General features: G+C 48.7%; 1 protein-coding gene across 2 annotated transcripts in view; it reads left to right on the top strand.

Annotated features, from left to right (window-relative positions):
- Positions 1–891: 891 nt before the first annotated feature.
- The window catches only part of ESRRB (estrogen related receptor beta), a 167,062-nt gene continuing 148,923 nt past the window's right edge, over positions 892–19,030 (top strand). The window contains exon 1 of one of the 2 annotated variants that reach the window (XM_019733676.2): positions 892–1,037. In XM_019733676.2, the coding sequence (XP_019589235.1) occupies positions 1,036–1,037 (2 nt within the window). In that variant the 5' untranslated portion in view covers positions 892–1,035. Of the gene's footprint in view, positions 1,038–1,188; positions 1,323–19,030 lie in introns of those variants that run through there. The other variant, XM_074327178.1, reaches the window with a different exon arrangement.

Below are 19,030 nucleotides of genomic sequence, written 5' to 3'. Positions count from 1 at the left end.
CATCTTCTGGAAACTGCTTCATGGCTCAGCTTTCAGAGTTGGGCTGGCCTGCCCCAAGGAGGCTGTCCCACCTTTGCAGAAACTGGGGCAGGCAGTGTTTCTTAGAGACCCTTCAGTAGCCCAAAGACTGGGGCTACTTTCCCCAAGAAGAAACTTTTCCAGACAATTTAGTCTCCTAGGAAATATTTCTGGAGAAAGTAGAGACCCCCAAAGCCTTTCAACCTTGGGCAATTCTTTCGTTGGGAATGCCATCCCCTGCTCCCGTGCCCACTGGACCCTGCCTCACCAGGCACTGTGACTGCTGACTCCATCCCAAGCCCTGACCCTCCAGGAGCCTTCTGCGGGTCCCCTGAAAAGCCTGCCTGGCCCCTGAGTTAGAGAAGCTCTGTCTGTTCCCTCCATTCCCCTGATCTGGCAGGAGGAATGGAAACTTTCGTGGAAAGCACTTGCACTGACGAATGCTCCCAAGTCAGGACTTGGACTCCAGTCCTGACAGAGCCACGGGGCTCAGGATCTGGGGCCTCTTCTTCACGGGGGTCAGGACCTCCTGGCCTGGCTCCTCCCCTTGCTCTGTCTGCAGGCCATCAGTCACTGGCTCTCCTGTGACCCCAAGTGACTGCTCCACCCCCAGAGAAGTAACTGTCTTTCACACTTTCCCCCTTGTTTTATCCTCCCATCAGTTCCTCCTCCCTTTTATTGTATATTTTTCTTCCCCTCTTTCCAGGGCCCATCAGCAGTGACTGTGGAGTCTGCTTGGGGCTCAGTGGAGTTGAAAGTCTACAGCTTTTTGCTGGTTTGTTTAAGACCTGGTTATGGTTGTGGGAAATTTTTTTTTTTTTTTTGTCAGCTGCCTGTTATATCAATCACGGAGTCCGGATCTATTTATAGGTTGGGAGTACTGTGTCCTTAGTCACAAAGAGACACAGACAGGGGACTGTCAGCTGGTGCCGGAGGAGCTGAGCAACGAGTCATCAGCAACTGGCAACACCTGAGGGGCAGACATTCCACGCCAGCCAGTCCTCTCCGGCCTCAAGCATGTAAGTACCGCAACTTCTCCCTTCTCCGCCCAGAATCTGCCCTGTACCTTCCTGGCCTTTTTCCTACACACACCCCCCCTTCTCTCTTTCGCTCTCTTTTTTTTTTTTTTTTTTTGAAATGGATAAAAATATCTCCCCATGCCTGCTCTTTCATCCTGCTTTTCGGCACTGTGAAGCATCTCTGGGTGGCCGAGAGGAAACGTTGCCTTTTGTGGACTGTCATGGGAAGGTCAGAGGGACCAGGAATGGCTAGCCAGGACGGTTACACAAACTCATTTGGAATCAGTAGGTTCCCTTTTATTTGCATTTGTTTTCGCTGAGAAAAAAGTAAGTAAATCAAAAGGGCAAGGGAAAGTTTACATGCGGCTCAGTGGGGTGGTTATGTCTCCCAGCGTGAAAACTTTTATCTGCTGGCAGCTCAGGCTTTGGGTGAGCTGGGAAGGTTACCGAGGGAAGACTCAGTGCACACAGGACAGGTGATGATGGAGGGCTCCTGGCAGATGGGGGCTCAACCTGGGAGCTTCTAGGTTCAGGAGGAGTCATGACAATCCCCTTGACCAGCTTTTCTGTAATGCCTCAAAGGGAAATGGCTTTTTTTTTTTCTTTTTCCTCCACGGAGCGAGTTTGCTTTGAGAAGTCGAGGTGAGAGCTGACGATTTGTCTTGCCTTACAGGCTTTCATTGGCTCATTCATTTGGTGTATTTTCTTCACCCTGAAAGGGGAACTTGGGTGGGGGCTGGGGTCTCTGAAAGGTTGAAGTCAGGTGTGGAGTGTTGTTGATGTATTGCTCTGTATCCTTCCCAAAGGAAGAAACTTAATATCACAATTCTTGTCACAGCCATGGTGGTTTCAGACAGAGGGCAGACTTTGCGAATACATTGGTGGCTCCCAGAGATGGCAGTCCCCAGACATTGTCCGGTGGTCCACACAGCTAACACGCTACAAGCGTCCGGTGGAACATTTGGGACTTTAGTTTCTGGAAAATGCATGGTATTAACTAAATCCTACATTTGGGGAGATTTGCTATATATTATTTACAAAGGAATCGTAGCCTTAAATTTTGAAAAAAAATGTGATGATGCTTCATGTATATTATATACAACTTTAAAAATATATCTCTTTTTGCAAGCCTAACAATGCCTGGGTTTCTGTATACTAACACAGGCTTACCATATACTGTATTGCTAAGGACTATGGGAAAACAATATTCTAACAGAGGAATGTTTCCAACAATTTAGAAGCATTAAACAAAACAGATATGTCTGGACTATTTTTGATTGGAAACAAAATAGTTTTAGCAGTAAATCTAACTTGAAGAAAGTTAAATCATGGACACACACCAGTTTAGAAAAGCAATTTGATTTCATTTTGACCTGTATGAAACTTTCACTTTCTTTCTCCTGGTTCTTTATTTCCACTTGTATTTTATTTAGGGCTACTAATGTCTTTAATTCCTTCATTTATTATCTTGGAAGGGAGAATAGGGATCAGGAAAGAATAAGAGATTAGAAGGTAACCTTTGCATGTTCAGGTAGTAATTTCACATTCCTTGGTGGAGAAAGTCAGAATAAGGAATTTGTTGTAAAGTGGGGGTGGGGGTAATGTCACTATTTAAAACCTAATATGGAAAGTAAAATCCAAGAAATGAAGAAAAAATAAACCAGAGTTGAGCATATTATACAGGCAGCATTCTTATTTTCTCTATTGCAAGGACTCTGTTTTGCTAAACATCCTGCTACGGTTCCCCCACAATAACACTGAAGTGGGATTTGGAGGGTGATTGTTAATTAAAGCTCAAGTGAATCAAGTGATTGAGACGTTGCATTCAGAAATCACAGCAGTCAGCTATTTGCAAAATTGAACTTCTAGGACTTTCAGGTTTCAATGGTGTTTTAGAAAAAGAGTGACACGTTTTAACCTTTCAATACAAGAGCAAACCATTCCCTCCCCTTCCCAACATGTAAACTGGAGCCACCTGGCCCTGAATGAAATGTAGCAGGAGAGACGCCTGCATTTCTGAACAAGTCCTGTTTCTCATGAGCATCAGCAGTTGAGAGAGGAGTATTTGTTGGAACATTTAGGCAAGAACTGCTTCTTCCGTTGGCTACCTGTGGATGCTATCGGTGGGATGGGGGCTTGTTTGACAGTGGGGTGCAGGGCCTAGCTTTCATCCTCAAGTTCAGGATGGGGATTTTCCCACTTGGGCTTAGTGATAGAGAGGCAATGGGGCGGGGGCGGGGAAACTTCAATACATTTGCATAAGGCAGCCTCTGATTATTTAGTTTCTGCTTCAATAACGATTAATTTCATGTGGACTAGCTCCCGTCAAACTCATTTTTTTCCCCCAAACTGATTTCTTAAATGCAATTGGTCATGGGATTGTCTGTGACTTCATGTCCGCAAAATCTAACCCATTCCCATCCTTGTTGTTGTTTATTTCTCTGAATGTCAGCGCAGTTGCCTGTGGGCATGCACTGTTTTCTGTGACCCCCTCCCTTGAGCATGTGGAAATCCAGCCCCACCTCCTCCCAAATTGGGGGTGGGGGGCCAATGAGCAGGTGCTCTGGAATCCAGCAGGCTCAGGTGCAGGACCATCAATCTCCAGGAGGAAGGAGTCACAAATACCTGGAAAGCAGTCCCCTCATTCAAACGATTTTACATAGCTGACGTCTCTCCAAATACCCCATAAATATAAAATGGCAGCTGGCAGGGTGTTTAAACCAAAGACCATGCACAGCTCGTGCTCCCCATCACTTCACTTGTGCGGTGTCTCTGTCCATCTTCTTCTTATCTCTATTTTTACATTTCATTATTCTCTCTCTCTCTCTCCCTCCCTCCCCCCTCCCTCCCCCTCCTCCCTCCCCCCTCCCTCCTTCCCTCTTCCCCCCCTCTCTTCCTCCTCCCACCCTCCCCCTTCTCGCCTTCCCTGAAAAACACATTTCTATCTGGCACAGAAAATAAACTCAGATTGTGAGTAGTTATGTTAATCTAATTCAATCCTCAGCGGGTTAAGAGTGAAATTCTAATAGTGGAGCTGTTGAGGGCTTTTTTGTTAATGGCTTGGGGATTACATTGAGTTAAAGCCTCATTTCCTAATCAAACAGAGAGGGAGAGAGTGACTCCGAATATTTATGAGTCTCCCAGTGAGAGTTTAAACATTCAACTCCAAAAGCAGGGTTTCTGCAGGAGGAAAGAGTTAAAACCCCTCAGGGCTGCTGGGGAAAAAAATTAAACCAGTTAAGCCATCAGCATTTTCAGGCTGCTGTACAACTTGGGCAAAGTGGAAGGTGGGGTGAGAGGGGAATCATTTCACAAAGCGAAAATGGAAACTGTGGCAGAAACTGTGAAGCCAGAGTCAGCTGATGTGTTCAGATAAAAGTCCCCTGTAGCAGCCTCAGGTCCTCGGTCACCAAGGGCCTGGAGAGGCTGTGTGCCTTCTACTCCCCAAATCAGTTCTTCTCCTCAGTCTGGAGGTGAGAACATGGAGGCAGGAGTATGGCTCAATTTACCAGCAGTTGGAGAGATCCCCCTGCTGCCTGGTGGGGATGGTGGGGAGGATTCCCCCCACTTCTCTTCTGCCTGTGAAATGCTGAGGGCTGTCTTTCCCTTCAAATTCACATCTCCACAAGCCTCTCTCTTCCCCTTCGCTCTGTGATCCATCCTGGTCCCTGGGTCCCTCTGTTCAGCTCCGTGCACAGGAAGACCTCAAAGCCCATCTGGTTCACTGTCCCCAGGAGAAAGCAGGTCGAGCACGCCCTGGTCTCCTGCCAGAGAAGGCAAGGAGCGACCTGCCCAAGGTGGAGCAAAGTCAAGGCAAAGCTGAGGTCAGGATTCTAAGTTCTGTCCACGTGCTCTGGCCGCTCTCTCCCCTCATTCTCTGGGGTACAGTAGAGGAGAGGGGGAAGTCAGAGCCAGATGGCCGCCCAAAACGTGCCCTGGCTCTCCCGGAGTGCGGTTTCCTTCTCCAGCTTGGAAAGGAAAGGCAGGAATCCCTGATACAGGAGGATTCTGAATGCTCTGTGGACACGTGCCCTTTTCTCAGCCACCAACCAAACGAGCAGTTTCTAGCCCTTTCACTTGGGCCTTTTTTCCTACTCCATGAGGTCAGCAGAGGCACTAGACAGCTGGCATTTTATCTGTGGGTCCTCTGGCTTTTGGCTTTCTCTGTTTCCAGGCACTGTTCTTCGTCTTAGCGCTTCGTGCTCAGTGGCCTGCGTCCTCTTACATTTGCCCTTTCTCGGGTCTAGGTGGCATTTATAAGCCGTCTCTCAGCTTTTCTGTGAAGTCTTCCTCCCGTGGTTGGCATCTCCCTCTTCATGGAGGCCCTGGCTGGTCTCCATCATCGCATCAACCCCTGGGTGTGATGGCTTCTGTGGCTCAGGCTCATAGCACCAGGAGCTGCTCAAGAGCAAGGCGCTTTCACTCCCCTTTGTAAGCGCAGCTCATCGTTGCTCTTTCCTGCCCTCTTGCCCTCGTGAGTGTCTCTTGTGGACCGTGTAGAGCTGTGGTTAAGTGTACTGAGTCATACAGCCGGGGTTCAAATCCCAGCACCACCTTTGCTCAGCTGTGACACTTGAGCTCCTTCACCCCTAAAGGTGTTGATTTTCCCATCTGCTAACTGGATAATTCTAAAAAATAGAATTAATAAAAATACAATAATTCTAAAGGATAATTCTAAAACCTTTCGTATAGGGTTATTGGGAAGATGAAACACATGCAGAGTGTTAGCTCTTTACCCAATAAGCGTTGGCACTTGTATATGCTCAGCACAGAGCAGTCACTTCTGCACACATCATGTCACACCACTAGAAACAGGTCCCTGTGCCTCCCACTAAGGGCTATATCTTAGTCAGCTCAGGTGGCTGTGACAAAATACCATAGACTGGGTGGCTTAAACCACAGAAATTGACTTTCTCCCGGTTCTGGAGGCTGGGAAGTCCAAGATCCCGGTCCAGCATGGCCAGGTTCTGGTGGCCCGTCCTGGTATGCGGATGGCCGCCTTCTCACTGTGTCCTCACACGGAGGACAGGAGAGCTCTGGTTTCTCCCTCTTAGGAGCACACTGGTCCCATCATGGGGGCTCGACCCTCATGACCTCATGTAACCCTAACCCCGTCCCAAAGGCCCCGCCAGCGTCACACTGGGGTTAGGGTTTCGGCATATGAATTTGGGGAGGACACAGCCCATCACAGGGTGTTTTTCCTAACTGCTGCCACGCAGAGTTCTGTGTGAGTACGCCTTCAGCTTTATCCTCCCACGGACTATTTCGTTCAGAAACCAGACACCGGGGCACATCAGGAAGCCCCCCAACCTGGAAAGAACTTGGGGCTTTCAAACCACTGTTGAAAAGAGGATGTGATCCAGGCTTTGGACAGCAGTCCTGAAGACCTGACTTCTTTCTTTTTCTTTTTCTTTTTCTTTCTTTCTTTCTTTCTTTCTTTCTTTCTTTCTTTCTTTCTTTCTTTCTTTCTTTCTTTCTTTCTTTCTTTCTTTCTTTCTTTCAAGATTTTATTGGGGAAGGGGAGAAGGACTTTGTTGAGGAACAGTGTGTACTTCCAGGACGTCTTTCCAAGTCAAGCTGCTGTCCCTTCAATCTTAGTTGTGGAGGGCGCAGCTCAGCTCCAGGTCCAGTTGCCATTGCTAGTTGCAGGGGGCGCAGCCCACCATCCCTTGCGGGAGTCGAACCAGCAACCTTGTGGTTGAGAGGATGCGCTCCAACCAACTGAACCATCCGGGAGCTCAGCGGCAGCTCAGTTCAAGGTGCCATGTTCAATTTTAGCTACAGGGGGTGCAGCCCACCATCCCTTGCGGGAGTCGAACCGGCAGCCTTGTGGTTGAGAGCCTACTGGCCCATGTGGGAATCGAACCGGCAGCCTTCGGAGTTAGGAGCACAGAGCTCCAACCGCCTGAGCCACCAGCTGGCCCAATCTGACTTATTTCTGCTCTGTAGACAGTTTTGCCAAATTTCCTGGCCCCCGCTCCCACACGTTCCAATGAGCAGTGTTGTTCTTGGGTCTCCAACTCTCTCCCGTACCCCTCTCCACCCTGCATTCTCAGGGGGCAGTTTGGGCTCTACCCACAGAGCAGGCCAGCCAGTCCTGGCTGTGAAGCCAGCAGGCTGTGTGTTCAGGGCAGCAGGGAACAGCGCTGTCCTCTCCTCTCTCAACACAATCGCTTGGCGAATTAATCCAAGAACCAAGTGGGCCTCCCAGAAGCTCCTGAAACGGTGTCTCTTCTCGTGGGCTGCCCTCCGTCCCAGGGTCCGCGACACTCCTTGTGTGTCTCTGTGTGGGGACACCGTGCTACAAGGCAATGAACCCTCCTCCTTTTCTTTCCCCACTGATAAGCCACTTACTTCCTGACTGAAGCCAGGGATTGCAGTGTGATCCCAGTGCCCCCACACTTACAAAGTGCCCCATGCTCTTCTCCCTCCCTCCTCTCTGCTCTCCCTCATGGAGTTGGCGGTACCACGACTAAACCCTCGAACTGTCATTGCCTCCTTAGTATTCCCCTTTGAATTCCGGTGTCTGGCATGTAGTATGTGCGCCAGAAATGTGTGCAAAGGGAATTGCCCAGTCTCTTCTCTCCAGGGGGCACCTCCAATCCCTTCCTCCTAGGAGGAGTGATTTGAAGTTATGAATGTCTGGCTGCCTCAACTACATCAGCTCCTGACCCAGGATGGGGGTTCTTACCCTAGCCCTTCCCCCCTCTCCGCCCCTCCTACTTTCATGTTCCTCTGTCCAGGAAAAAAAAAAAAAGATGAGGTGTGCACCAACCTTCCCAGGAATTGTATTCCATTCAGTAATAAGCTTTGTCTACGTTGATGTCAAATTTAATTGCTAAACAGGTATTTCTCCGGTGACTATTTCCCTCATTTGTCACGGTCTCTCCTCTGCCCTGTCTGGCTGTATCTGCCTCCTCAGGCTGTTCACTCTGTAGGGCCCGTGTCCTCTTGTTTTACCCATGCTGATCCCGGGTGGAGCACATAAGAGAGAGACCTTCCTTCTGAAGTGTTCCGTGGCGTCTGCGTCCCTTAGCACAGACGAGGCTTTTGAACGGTGTCAGGATAGAACCGTCATCTTAGGCTCTGGATTCTTCCCAGAACAGTATTTCTGCTCTCTTTTGGAAGATGGGCTAAAAACTCAGGCTGCGAAGGGTTAAATGATAGCAATGAAAAGTCTAGGCATCTCTTGGGGACTGCTGGCTGGCTGAGACAATTGATTAGCTGGGCTTAGTGATCTTTCTAGCAATATTCAGGAGTGAAATTATTGCTGATTAGGCTGTGTGTGTGTGTGTGTGTGTGTGTGTGTGTGTGTTCATGGCAGTGAGGTGGACAGGATAAGATCTGAGAAAGAAATGTCATGGATTGTTTGAGCCTAAGTCAGTCTCAGGAAGAGACCTATCACCCCACATGTATCTGCAGTTGTATTGGAACTCTGGGTGTGGACAAGTCAGCGGGGTGGGGGTGGGGGGACAGGATGAAGGGTGCACAGGGTCTCCTTGTACATTTTCTTTGCGACTCCCTGTAAATCCAGAATTATTTTGAAATAAAAAGTTAAAAGACAACGTCCACTGAAGGGAGGCTCAATGTTGAGGGCTGCTCTCCTCCTTGGCAGATCTGGTGGACGGAAGGGCCGTGGGTGCCACAGGCGGAGGCAGGTACCAGGTGGGCCCAGCCCAGCTCCACCTCCAGGTCAGTGGCAGTTAAGACACAGGTGCTCTCGGTGTCTCAGTTCCTTTGATCATAACCTGAGAGCTTGTACGAGCTCTCGTAGGCCCTCCAGTTCTAAAAGTTTACATTTTAGCTAAAAGTTTACATTTTAGAACTTGTTCAAGATGGGCCTGGTACCTTGTCTTCTTAATATAATCAGTGACCACAGGTCAGCCAGCCTGTGTCCCTTTCATCCAAGACGCTGGGCCCAGACGTGGCTTTTCTTGGGCTTCATGCCCTTACCTTAATCAGCCCCTATTATCCATCATCCTCCTCAGCTTGTGTTTTCCCTCCCCCACCCCCCACCCGTCGATAAATACAACTGGGTGGTTGGTGGAAAACTGATCAGAACTACTGGTTCAAAACCAAATCTATAAACTCTGCACTTTTAACTTTGTTTCATACCTCTGTGGTCCTAATACTCCTCCCCTCACAATCTGCCGTCCCAGAAGTCACAGTGGGCTCCACGTGTCTGGAGAAGCCCCAGTGCCAGGGCACCCGCTCCTCAGGGTTTGCACAAAGTCCGCTGCCCACTGCTAAAGAGAGTAGCACAGTTGGGATTTGGGAAGAGAATTGCCAAACAGGTCAACCTCAGCAAGTCCTTAACCTCCCCGTGCCTTCTCTTCACCCACACAAGGGGGCTGCAACCGGCTGTGAGTATCGCACAAGATGGGCGTGAAGCTAAAATAAGAACCAGAGCATAAACATTCCTTTAAAAATGGAAGTACTTACCAATTTTAGACTAACTTATTCCCCTGCACAATCATCTCCATGAAGTGGCCCGGGTGGTGACTAAGCAGGCGTTAGGGCCATGCTGCCGAGGCCACATCCACCTTCTACTAGCTGTGACCTTCTGTTAGTTTCCCAGCCTCTCCATTCCACACTCAGTTTCCCCATCTGTATAATGGGTGTTTCAAGAACACCTTCTTCATGTGCAGTTGTGGCGAAGATGAAAGGAGACGCATGTGCAGGCTGTTGATCAACCCCTGCTAGGAAATAAACTCTCAACGCCGTTGCTGCTGACGACGACGACGACAACGACGACGATGATGATGATGATGATGATGTCATCAGATTAGCTGTTGTAATAATTTTCTAGGGCCCCATGCCAAAAAGGCCAAGAGGGAGGAGACTTTCAAAGTCCCTACATTCCGCTCAAAGGCCCCCGGGGCAGTTTACAAATACAGCAGAAGGTGCTAGCTACTCTAGAGGTGGTTTAAAGACACACCCTGGTCCTCCACAGTTCCTTCCTTGCATTTCCATATTCCATAGCCACGTGAGCTTCTTCCCAGTACCTTTCTGGGGTGTGGAGTAATCTGGCCAAGCCTTTTACCGCTCATGGAAATCTGCTCTCCACAGCCTAGCATGGATGGCTGCTAAAGTCCAGGAGTCCAGGTGTGAAGATTGGAAATGGTTTAAATGGGTCTTGTGTGTCCTTGAGTTGTGGCGTCACTGGAGTGTGTTTTCTGCAAAGGGCCAATTCCTCCGGTGCAGCAGAACTAAGTGGGGATTGCTTGTTTTCACATACTGGATGGTACATCTTAAGGGAGTGCTAGGCAAGGAAAGAAGAATGGGAATAGGTAAGGGCAATTTCTCATGCCTGCGGGCGATTTGTATTTCAAGGGACTTTGTAGCGCAGACATCAGGCTCTTCAGGGAAAATTCCGAATCCAGACCTGTGACCAGACTGTGTGTGTGTGTTCTCACAAGCACACGCTAAGTGTAATACGGTCAGCCATCCATGACTCTCCTCTTTCCCTGTCTCGGGCTGAGAGGCATCTTGAAAGAACGTGTAATTACTATTTACTCTAGGGCACTCAGTTGAGAACACCCTCATGTAATGACTCTTGAGTTAATTCCGCCTTCAGATGCCCATTTATCTGCTGTTGCTTCCTTGGAAACCAGTGGGAACCAAGCACCACTTGTAGCCCAAGGGAAAAGATCACACGATGGATATTCATCCCTACAAGTTCATAGAAATATAATGGTGGCATCTTTCTCATACAGAATCTTCACCCAGATCTCTGCCCTTAGTGACAGAACTTTTGAAGCAAAGCTCACGTAATGTAATGAGCAGTCTTGGTGGATTTGGACTGTCAGCAGCCTTGATAAGGGAAGGGCATTTAGAAACATTCTAGAGACAGGACCTAAAACATGCAAAAGGTGCCATTCATCACCCAGGGACGGGAATGAGAACTACCACTTCAGGAGAGGAGGGCTATGTACTTATTAAAGCACCCGTGTACCCATCTGCCAAGTACACATGTTTGCTTTGACCTCCTCAGGCTTCTCCCTGACTTTCTTTCCCCATTTATTTTTGGGGATGAATTTGCCTTATCATTGAAGGTGGGGAATCGGGGGAGAGGGAACGCAAGTGGACGCACTATAATGAAATCTGTGGACTCTATTTGCTACAAAATACCAGAAATGTTACTTTGAAGTATGACCCTCTACTGATATAGTTGGATACCGTTGTGGAGGCTACCAAACTGCTTACAAAAATAAAACTGATTTTTATAGCAGTACATTGAGCAAACCTCTTAGTTAGCTTCCTGCAGCCCGCAGTTCTAGTCCTAGCTCTGCACTACCCAATGGCTTTATCTAACCCACTTCATTTCTCCCTGCCTCTGTTTCTTTACCTGTGAAAGAAATGGTGGGCTAGGTGACCCCAAGTGCTCTTGTGGGTCCAGCCCAGAACTTCCTTTGGGCCCCACCCAGGCAGTGATCAACCTGTATCACAACTGTTTGTACGATGGTTTCCCCTCCAGAATTAAGGCTCCGTGAACTGAGGCTGGGGGCTCCTTTAGCCAGCACAGCAGCTGGACATGACAGGCACCCAACATGCCAACAGTGGAATGTACTCATGAAAGAAATGACACAGGTAAATGCCAACCTCCCCAACTCAGAATCGGCTTTGCTGTTTCCAGAAATGCCACAGGCCTGGCTGAGCGTTTTTAGGGCTTGAGTTTTAATGCTCTCTGTCCTCCCTCATTGATCAGGGATGGTGGTTCATGCCTCTGTGGTGTGATGTGGAAAACCTTTTGGCAATAATATGCAAGTGCAGCTGCCTAAGCCAAACTCACTGAAAACACCTCTTAGGAATGGTATCATTTCCCAGTCGCCATGCCTACTTCTCTACATGACTGTTCTACTGTCTGTTTCTGTTCTCTTTCCCCCTCTCTCCATCATGCTCTATTAATTTAAAAATATTACATTTGGAGACTTGCTAAATAAAGAGACCTCAGAGCACAAAGTATCCCTTACCCATTTTCTGGGTCCCTATGTGCTTCCTTATAAAGATTTTTTTCTTATTTTTTACCAAAATGTCCTGATTTTATCATTAATCGCTATGTGGCAATTCTTTTTACCATGCCCGACTTATTTCTAAATTATTCTCCCACAAGTCCTTAACTCTGCTTCTACTGATCCCCCGTGCCCCCTTTCACTTCTGTCTTTGCCATTTCATAAAACTTATAAAGTGATTCCTTTATATGTTGGACCCTTGATCCCGGGCCTTTCCTAGTCTCCACCAAAATCTCCCAGAAGAACAGTTCTTTCAATTGGACGTTCACAGTTCAGGGAGTCTTGGGTCTCTGTCATTTCCATATTGGGCCTGGGGACATGCTTTGTTCTGTCTCCCCTAAAACCTCACATTTCCTTTAACCAGCAGTTTTCACATTGCAGACAAAACTACATTACGATTTTTAAAGCCCTAAAAATTCTTCAGTATCTCTCTTTCACGCCATATTGTGAAGGATTCCACTTTTTTTCCCCTGACGATCATCTCACCACATGATAACTGTACCTGGTATTATGGTACATAATCGTGACACTTCCTCAAACCATGTCTTTATTGTTTCCTTACATTGTTGTTTAGTGGTTGTCTGGTTTCTTGACTTTTTCGTGTGTCCCACCTCTGCAACTATTCTTCTGAGGGTGGGGGAAGGAAAGAGGCATTTATCGAGGGCCTGTTATGTTTGGAAACTTTGCAGTTTATCTTCACTGGTCCTTGTAATGACTGGAACATGTAAGTATTATTATTATTCCCATGTTATAGAAGAGGAGACAGAGGTGCCGAGGATAAGGGTCTTGCCTGAGGCTGCCCAGGCAGCAAGCATGGTGATCTCCCATCACCTCCTGCAGTGTACTGCAGGACTAACTGCAAGCAGGCAACCGATAAAAACCACACCCATACTCCTTTGCATAATTTTATAAACATTGAACGTAGTCCAACATTTTCAAAATTTTAGTGTCTTTATTAATCTTTGAAAAGGGTTGGGTGTCCCCTTGAACAGAGAGATCCTATAACTCTGGCTTTTATTCCCCAAGCCTCTGCATCCTTGTAAATATTACAACACAGATGCTTCCTTCACGTGAGTCCTCTGTTAACCACCCTTAGCTCTTGTTTGCAACTACTAACAGTCTTGGTTTCCCCTAAATTAGGTTTTTAAATCTTTCCAGAGGCGCTGGAAACCTTGCTGGTCAAACGTAGCCCTAATCTGTGACTAAAATGGGTAGGCTTTAAAAGCGCCGGTGATGCGGGGTCCTCTTTCAGGAAGCACATTCCTGTGTTCTCCTGCTTTGTTATGACTGCCTCCTCCCTGCTCCATCACCTTCCTTATTTCTGGCTTTACGTCCTCCCTCCAGTCAACCCACAGACAATGTTTTCATTCCCTTTATGTTTCCCATTTTCCCCACCGTCCTCTTGCCACATGTCATCTTTCTTGACGTTGTCTTCTGAGAGCTCCATCTACTTTATAAACTTGACACTGGTGCCCCATCACCCGACCGGCCACCAATGGCATCCCAGCTTCCTGTGGGATGTTGCGTGTCCTTCCATCCTCTGTGGGTGGCGCCAAGCTCTCCTATTGGAGGAGTGAGGTGTGGGAGGAGGAACCTCTCACCAATGCCACAGCCTTGAGTGGCTGGACTCCTTGCCTCACCTCCCGTGGCCTTATCTTGTCTTGACCCACCCACTTTGGCTCTCGGGGTGCTAATCACATTCCTGAGGAGCGTGATCACATCTCCCCACCTGGGATGGAGTCCAGCATGTGCTCACTGTTTGGGACAAAGAGTTTGTCCTTTCCTGTCCGTGACCTTCTGTGGGTACAGGTTCGTCAGGCTTCCCTCTCTCCTAAGGGGCCCGCACAGCCTGCAGTCTCCCTCCTGAATACAGTGGGTGGGCAGTGACATTCTGGTGGCTGTTTGATAGTCACGGATAGGATTCCCAATGTTGAGCAGTTTCCCTTTTCCCTAAAATCTGTTAGAGCATTGAAGTTACTTTGACGATTCAGTGGGGAACTTTTCTGTCTCTTAAGTGCTCGTTTTCCTTGGGGACTTTGTCTCCGGCCTGCTCTGAGGTTCTTGCAGTATGCAGTCCTCTGTGGCTTTTTTGTAGGGAGAACACGGAAGTTCTCCTGTTGGGGGAGAGGAGCTTGTTCCACGTAACTATGGTTGTGCTTGGGGGAGGCCACGGGGTCCCCAGTTGCATGGGACAGGGTGTTAGGGTGAACTACAGGATCTGCTGATATCCCGAGTCGTGGCCTTGACCCAGACTCTAGTTGTCCAGATTGGAGTGACCGGGAGGAGAACCGTAGTGCCCTCCTTCTTCGTGCGACCTTTGCAGGTCAGACGCTGGCACTTCCCCCAGATTGTATAGCTCTGGTGCTTCGTTGCTGCCTCTTCATCTGATGGGCGTGCAAGTGTCTCTGCTAGGTGGTTTTGACGTTTCCGTTGTCCGTGTGTTCCACTGTCATCCTGGCTGTTTGGGGAGACGCCTGAGATGTGGAGGACGAGGGTGTCTTCTGTCAGTGTCCCTAGAAGCAGATCCTGAAGTGGGATTCAGGGCAAGAGATGTATTGAGGGAGTGCTGTCTGGAGAAGCCTGTAGGGGAGTGAGGAGGGAGAAATAATGCGGAGCTAAGTAAAGATGTGGAGTCGGCTGAGGTCTAGCTTCAGCCTGATCCCATGGGTGCTCTGAAGCATAAATGATACCCCAGAATTGTCCCACCTCGAGGCAAGAATACTGGCCAGTTGTACCCCCGTATCAATCAGCCATTGGCTGAGAACGGCCCTGAGGTGACGGAGTAAACTTCCAGGCCCTTCTGGACCACGGGGGCTCCCACAGTCAGGAGTGATTCTCAGGAGAAGGCTGCAGCCTGTAGCAGCTGGGATGGGGGTGTGTGGGGGGTGCACAGTGGGCAAAGGGATCTGAGCCGAGCACCAACAGCATCTACAGAGGTAACGCGGCGGGGTCCTGGTGTGAGCCTCTGCCTGTCCATCTCCATGTGGGTCACTCTGCAATGTGGCAGTGAGTTTCCATCATGCTTTACGATGAGCCCAGGAAAGAGCCGATACAAAGCACCAGGACTCTGAGTGTTGAAAGTGGCAGGTTACAAAAACACGGACCCTGAAGATGCCAATGCCCAGAGCTTGCGATACACCCCTCTCTGCTGGTTTAGGCTCACCAAAGGCAGAATCACTCCCCACCTTATGCTTCACTCTGCAGGAGCTGGAAACAGAATAAGAAATAGCCTCTTCCTTTTTTGCAGAGAGTGGCTTCCTTCTAGGTCCCTTTGATGGCATTAAGAGCCTCCTTATGGGGAGAGACTTTTGACCTTTGATTTGCTTCCTGCCAAAAGCCAGGGTAGGGTATTGAGGCATTACCTGTTATCAAGCAGCATGTATTATAAATGGCCAGGTGCCTGGCTCTGCGTGGAGAATCTACAGGAAGATCAGTTGTGATTTGTTTTTCGGAGTTTGAACTTAGTTGGAGGGAAGTGAGGAGGGGGGGGGGGGTGGTCCCTGCATGCTTGTACTTGGTTGTAGCCTGTCTGGGGGAAGTGCTTTGAGGAAAGGGACAGGGGATATGTGTAACAATAGCAAGTACCTAGCAGATGGAAACGTGTGCTGAAGGGCCGTGCTTAGAGCACAGAGCCAGGCTGTGTATTACTGCATCTGACAGCCACAGCAAACCCTGCAGGACGTGGTATCTCCAATTTACAGCTGAAGGAGCACAGGCTCCCACATCAGCCTCCCTGAGGGCCTTGTAGACCTATGAGGTGGTAAAGATGCCATTCGAACTCAAGCCTGGTTGCCTCTATAGCCCATGCTGTCTCAAAACTAAAGGAATAGGGTTTGGGTACCCAATTCTGGGAACACTGGGGTCAGGTCCCTGAAGCCATGCTGGCCCAGTGAGTCCAGCTTTCCCAGCTCATCCCAGTCCCAGAGGCCTTGATGCTTCTCCCTGCATGAGTTCCTCTGTCATATTCAATGCCTTCTCTTCCATCCATGTGGAATGCACATCCATCATGCCGCCCCCGGCCCTATACCCAACCACATCTTCTCTATGTTATTTTAAGATGCCCCCCCACCGAAGTTGCCCTAGTGATGTGAAGTGCCCCACTCTGCATGTCTGGCCTCCATCACAGGTTCCCATGAGGTCTTTACGTACGCAGAGCACACACCTATTCATGTCTGTGCTCGCGGATACCCACGTTCATGCTCTGAGTGCCACTGGCTCAGCACTTCCTTACGTACCCACGCTGAATGCCCCTCACAAGTCTGTGCTCAGCACCCACTCTGTGCTCTGCCCGTCAAAACTAAAAGGAAACTTCAAGCCCCAGAGATGTGCCCTTGCCACAGGAACCTACACATGCTCGCTGTGGCCCAGTGCCAGCGTAGGGAATGGCCAAAGTCCCAGCTATGGACGAGGGCAAACCTGGGCTCTAATTCCGGCTCTGTGGCTTCTTCACTTTATGGTCTCAGGCAAGTTCATCTGCCTCTTTGTGCTCAGTTTTCTCACAAGTGCAAAGGGAATGATCCAATGCAGTCTCCTGGGGTTGTTGTGAGGATTAAAAGAGATGAGGCAGGAGGAAGCCACGCTCAGGAGCTCTGCTCTCTCTCCGCGTGCCTGTGCCTCGATGGCCAAAGCTGAAGGACAACAAGGGCCGTAGGGTTTTCATGGACATAGACAGCCCGGGTTGGGGGTGGGGGTGTTCCGACGGTAGCAATAGTAGTCTAATCTAAAACTTAGCTGACTCAAGCATTTGATTATTGACCTGGTAAGAAGGTTGGGATGAGGTTTGCTTTGGAAGACATTTGGTGCCACACAATGTCCTGCTCCTCCTTTACCTTCGGGACCCCATGACACTTTTTTTAGTATATGTGCTGCCGCAGCGAGCACAGCCCATGACACTTTTAAAAGGCCATGAAGCTTTATTCTCTGGCTGTGCCGTGCACAGAGTAGGGAAGAAAGCACCTTCCTGCCAGCAACTTTTCCAGTGCCTGGCACGTTTGTTTCCCTCGGTGTGGGGAGGGCTCTGGGGTACACAGGCTACCATCTGCTGGAGCCTCCACACCAGGGCCCAGCACCAGGTTCCAGGACCCCATCCCCAGCTTTTGGCAGCTGCCTGGGCTGGGCTGGCCCAGGCGGGGACAGGATGACCTTGCAGCTGTGCCTTCAGCCGCTTGGGGGCCTGTGTTTCTGTCTCTCTCAGGGGCCCATCCCGGCTGCCGGGCAGAGGGCCCACTGTCCTTTAGAACCAGAGGCTCACGTTGCCTGGTCTGTGCCAGCACTTGGCAAAGGCTTCTCAATCAAGAGGCCCTGTGTCTCTGGCATCTGTGGCTGCCCGCTTGTCCCATCAGGGGCATGGGCTCTGAGCGGGGGTGAAGCTTTGCCAGCTTTTCCATCTCTCTGACAGGTCTGGAAACTCCTTGGAAGAGTTCTATTCTCACATGAGTCAAAGGAGGAAATCGTACAGGTGACTCTGGAAACAGAGACACTTATTATATTGTAGTGAAGGGAGACTGACACTAAGCGAGGTATGAGCTTTCTCACCTGGCTCCATGGAAAAGTGTATAGCGGGTAGTGTGATGGTGATGGTGATGGTGATGGTGATGGTGATGGTGATGGTGATGGTGATGGTGATGGTGATGGTGATGGTGATGGTGATGGTGATGGTGATGGTGATGGTGGCAGGAGGAAAAGGAGGAGGAGGGGAGGAGGCAGCCCCAGTACTGAGCACATCCTACAAACACCCTCAGCAACCCTAGGATGTAGGTTGGGGGAGATTATTTCCCCCATTTTACAGATGAAAAAGTTGAGGCCCAGAGGAATTCAGTGATTTTCCCTAGGCCACACAGCTGCTGACTAGGATTTGACCCAGGTCTCTCTCTACCATTTGTGCTTTTCTCAGTATACTTTTATATATATATTTTTAGCATTTGAATGACAAGTATATATTATATATTCAAAAACTTAAAGAATTTTTTTAAATTAAGTGATTGACAATTTGTGTGACAGTTTTTTGTTTTGTTTCTCAGGTTTTTTTTTATTGTGGTAAAATACACATAACATAAAATGTACCGTCTTCACCATTTTTAAGTATACAGTTCAGTGATATTAAGTTCATTCATATTATTGCATAACCATCACCTCCACCTATTTCCAGAACTCTTCTTATCTTGTAAAACTGAAACTTTGTAGCCATTAAACAATAAATCCCTCTCCCCTTTTCCCCCTTCCCCTCAGCCCCTGGCAGTAATGGTTCTTCTTTCTATCTCTTTGAATATGGCTGCTCTAAGTACCTCATATAAGTAGAATCATATAGTGTTTGTCTTTTTATTATTGGCTTATTTCACTTAGCGTAATATCCCCAAGTTTTATCCATGTTGTTGCATGTGTCAAAATTTCCTTCTTGGGCAGGCCCGGTAGCTCAGGTGATTGGAGCGCTGTGCTCCTAATGCTGAGGTCGCGGGTTCAATTCCCACATGGGCCAGTGAGCTGCGCACTGCCATGAGTGGCCAGCAGCCGGCGAGAGATGCTGTGAGCTGCTGACCAATGACCGGTGACCAACTGCCTCAGCTGGGGGGAGCACAAGGCTCATAATACCAGCATGGGCCAGGGAGCTGTGTCCTACACAACTAGACTGAGAAACAATGGCTTGAACCGGAGTGGGGAGGGGAGGCGGAAAACGGGGGGGAAAATTTCCTTCTTTTTAAGGCTGAATAATATTGCATTGCATGTATATGCCACATTTTACTTATCTATTAATCTGCCAATGGACACTTGGGTTACTTCTACATTTTAGCTATTATGAATAATACTGCTATCAACAAGGGTGCACAAATGTCTCTTTGAGATCAGCTTTCGATTATTTCGGGTATATACCCAGCAGTGAAATTGCTGGATCATATGGTAATTCTATTATTAATATTTTGAGGAACCTAATGTTTTCCACAGTGGCTATGCCATTGTACATTCCCACCAAACAGCACAAAGGTT

The sequence above is a fragment of the Rhinolophus sinicus genome, linkage group LG03, assembly GCF_036562045.2.
Source record: "Rhinolophus sinicus isolate RSC01 linkage group LG03, ASM3656204v1, whole genome shotgun sequence".
In the NCBI taxonomy this organism is placed as follows: domain Eukaryota; kingdom Metazoa; phylum Chordata; class Mammalia; order Chiroptera; family Rhinolophidae; genus Rhinolophus; species Rhinolophus sinicus.
Note: the sequence above shows the minus strand (reverse complement) of the source record. Positions and strands in the feature narration are given on the sequence as shown.